Raw genomic sequence first — 2,845 nt, 5'->3', positions numbered from 1 at the left:
GATAAAGAACTTCAATTTGGATCGAAATAGTATTGCCTGATAAATAGTTTTTCTATTATTTTTGACCACTAACTGGACCTTCTTCCCCTTTTCCTTAGAGAAATAAATACTTTTTTGTTTTATTAATTTTTTAAGATCACTTTTATGATAGGTTTTGCCGCACCCCTCCCATCTTAACACTCATCTGCCACCATATCTCAATTAGCCTGTAAATTACATCATGCTATAATTGTTGACAACCAAAAGCCTATTAATAGGTTACTGTTTGATAAAAATTGGTAATAAAAAAAACAATAAATATACTATTGGTTGATAAGAAATGGTATTAAACATCCTTAATTGGCTATTGGTTGATAGTGTTGACTAACAAGTTGGTTACCTCACGACTTCTCTATTTCTTTTTTTTTTTTAGACAGCTGCCATATTTTATTGTATATTGTTGTTTTATTTTCATTATAAGCTGTTAAAAAAAATCATGTTAGTAGACAGTTTGAATATAATTTTCAGTTTGATGACAGTCCTATTGGTGTTAGATAAACTTTTTATTTATGCATTTTTTGTCACTCCCTATTATCTTCTATGAGTTGGTGTTAAATATCAACTTTTCTGAAATCTTTGGCTTTCCAACAGTACGTTATATGTCTGCCTAACTATTCACATTTCCGTAAGAGCAATGATTGACCGTTAGTGATAATAAAGTCCGAGTGCGGTGAAAGAAAAATAGTCATAAAACTATTTAATATGAGCCAACATTTCGCCCCATGTTGCAGGGCTTCGTCAGGGCTTTTCGGTTAACTTTTCGTTTTCGTGCTCGCCTACCATCTGTAAGGTATGTTTCCTATCTTGTTCATTATCTTCCTTTATTATTTATTTTACTCTTATAACCTTTTATCATCTTTTAGTGTGTACTATATTTTTATAGTTCTTTTTTATTTGCTGTTATTTCCATTTTCATTAATTGTCTAAAACCTTTTGCTATTCTTATTTAATTTTATTTTTCATTGTACACCTTTTTTATTTTTTAATTTACATTGTTCATTTATTTTTACCTTATTTAAGTGAATATTTGAAATATTCGATACATAGCAGTTTTCATGATTAACTTAAGTTGTGTATATTTACACTTTTAGCTTGATTTTATATTATTTGCAGACAAAATCATCGAAAAGGGTTGAGTTGGGTGTTGAAGCAGTTGAAGAATCTGTCGGCAAAGAAGAAGGGAGACTCATGGAAAAGGACCCTGTTAAAGATCACGATAGCTCTCATGTGAATCTGATGCCCAATGTTTCGGTCCGAGCAGCTGTTTTTTTTGCTTTGCTTGGAGTTCTTTATACGTTTGTTAATGTTCCTCAATTTTTGGTAAGAAAACTAATTTTTTGAGATTAGACAATATGATTATAATAAACCACTCTCAAACAAATAATAAATAATTAATCGTAAGTTTTTTATGAATAAAAGTTGAGAGTGAAATGGATCAAAATTGTGTATATTAATAATAAAATAAACCACTCTCAAACAATAATAAATAACTAATCTAATTATGTACTATTTTTATTTGAGCCAACATTTTCCCCCACGTTGCATGGCTTCTTCAGGGCTATTTTGATAGAAGTCACACCCCTGACAAAGCCCTGCAATGAGGGGGGAAACGTTGGCTCCAATAAAAATAGTACATAATATCACTATTTGAGTTTAATTTGACCAAACTTGGATCATATTTCATTTATTATTACCCATCGTCAATCAGCAATCTTCCGAAATGAAAAATAGTTTATTATTCAAGGACACCCCCTTTAGAACGATGATAAGATAATTGTAATATTACAATATATTAGCCAAAAACTGTGTGCCTGCACTTAATTATTACTTATAATATAATTGCATATTGATAATTTCAGATACTAAAAAAAAACTAAGTAACTAAATAAAAAACATAACCAAAAGCCAGTTACAATATTAACAAATGAAAAATGCTAATTTTCAATATTTGTATTATCTATACTATTATAATATTGGTTCAGAAGCAAAAGGCGGCTAAACAGAAGGGTTTTAAATGAGAGAAGGATTGATACATGATGTATGGTAGAGGGACTGGAGTTCTAGAGAAAGGCAGCTTGAGTAAAAAAGGATTTGTCAAACCTAGCTGTTCGGTGAGGTGAAGGGTAGATATCAGTAAACGGAACCTGTTAGTACGGGATTAGAGTGAATTGAAAATGTAGGATTTGTAGGATATAGGAGGGGTTCTGAGTACTAATTACTTGAAATAGAAAGGAAGCTAGGAAATACTGGCATCGGAAGGATGGATAGGGTCACTTGTACTTGTATAACATATGGTTTTAATTCTTCTTTACCCATAGTATAGAGAGGGTCCTATATACTTGTAAGTTTGAATCTGGTTAGAGCTTAATAAAATTATTCATTAAAAAAACTTAATAATCTTTGTTACAAATTTATTTAGCGTTTTTCATTTGCAGTTCGGGGTAATTGTTGGAATATTTCTAAGCTTTGAGTTCAGCTATTGGGCCAGCTGTTCACCATGGGTCAATCATGAGAAAGCTCCTGCCGAATATTATAGCAACGATTATCCAAGTGGGGAGTCATATCCATCAGATTCAGATGAGCATCAAAAAATTGTATATGAGGTAAAGAAAAGTTTTAATACATTATATATCCACTCTGGTACATCTGCTAGAGAAAATTCTTTAAACATTTATTTTCTTCTTATTTTGCTTATTATATATATTGTAATATGCTCTTTTTGAGTAAATAGTATATTTTGATGTATTAAGCGTTTTTGATATGTTTTATTTCATGTATCATTTTAATATTGTTCATTTGTTTTGTT

General features: G+C 30.5%; 1 protein-coding gene across 3 annotated transcripts in view; it reads left to right on the top strand.

The window, feature by feature from the left end:
* The window catches only part of LOC106680140 (testis-expressed protein 2), a 68,925-nt gene that overhangs the window by 14,440 nt on the left and 51,640 nt on the right, over positions 1 to 2,845 (top strand). For all 3 annotated transcript variants that reach the window (XM_067044593.1, XM_067044592.1, XM_014419651.2), the window contains 2 exons: positions 1,153 to 1,359; positions 2,475 to 2,642. In XM_067044593.1, coding sequence (XP_066900694.1) covers positions 1,153 to 1,359; positions 2,475 to 2,642 — 375 coding nt within the window. The remainder of the gene's footprint in view (positions 1 to 1,152; positions 1,360 to 2,474; positions 2,643 to 2,845) is intronic.

The sequence above is a fragment of the Halyomorpha halys genome, unplaced genomic scaffold (assembly GCF_000696795.3).
Source record: "Halyomorpha halys isolate HHAL.00 unplaced genomic scaffold, Hhal_1.1 Scaffold245.1, whole genome shotgun sequence".
NCBI lineage: Eukaryota > Metazoa > Arthropoda > Insecta > Hemiptera > Pentatomidae > Halyomorpha > Halyomorpha halys.
The sequence above is the reverse complement of the archived record's forward strand: the minus strand, read 5'-3'. Positions and strand labels throughout refer to the sequence as shown.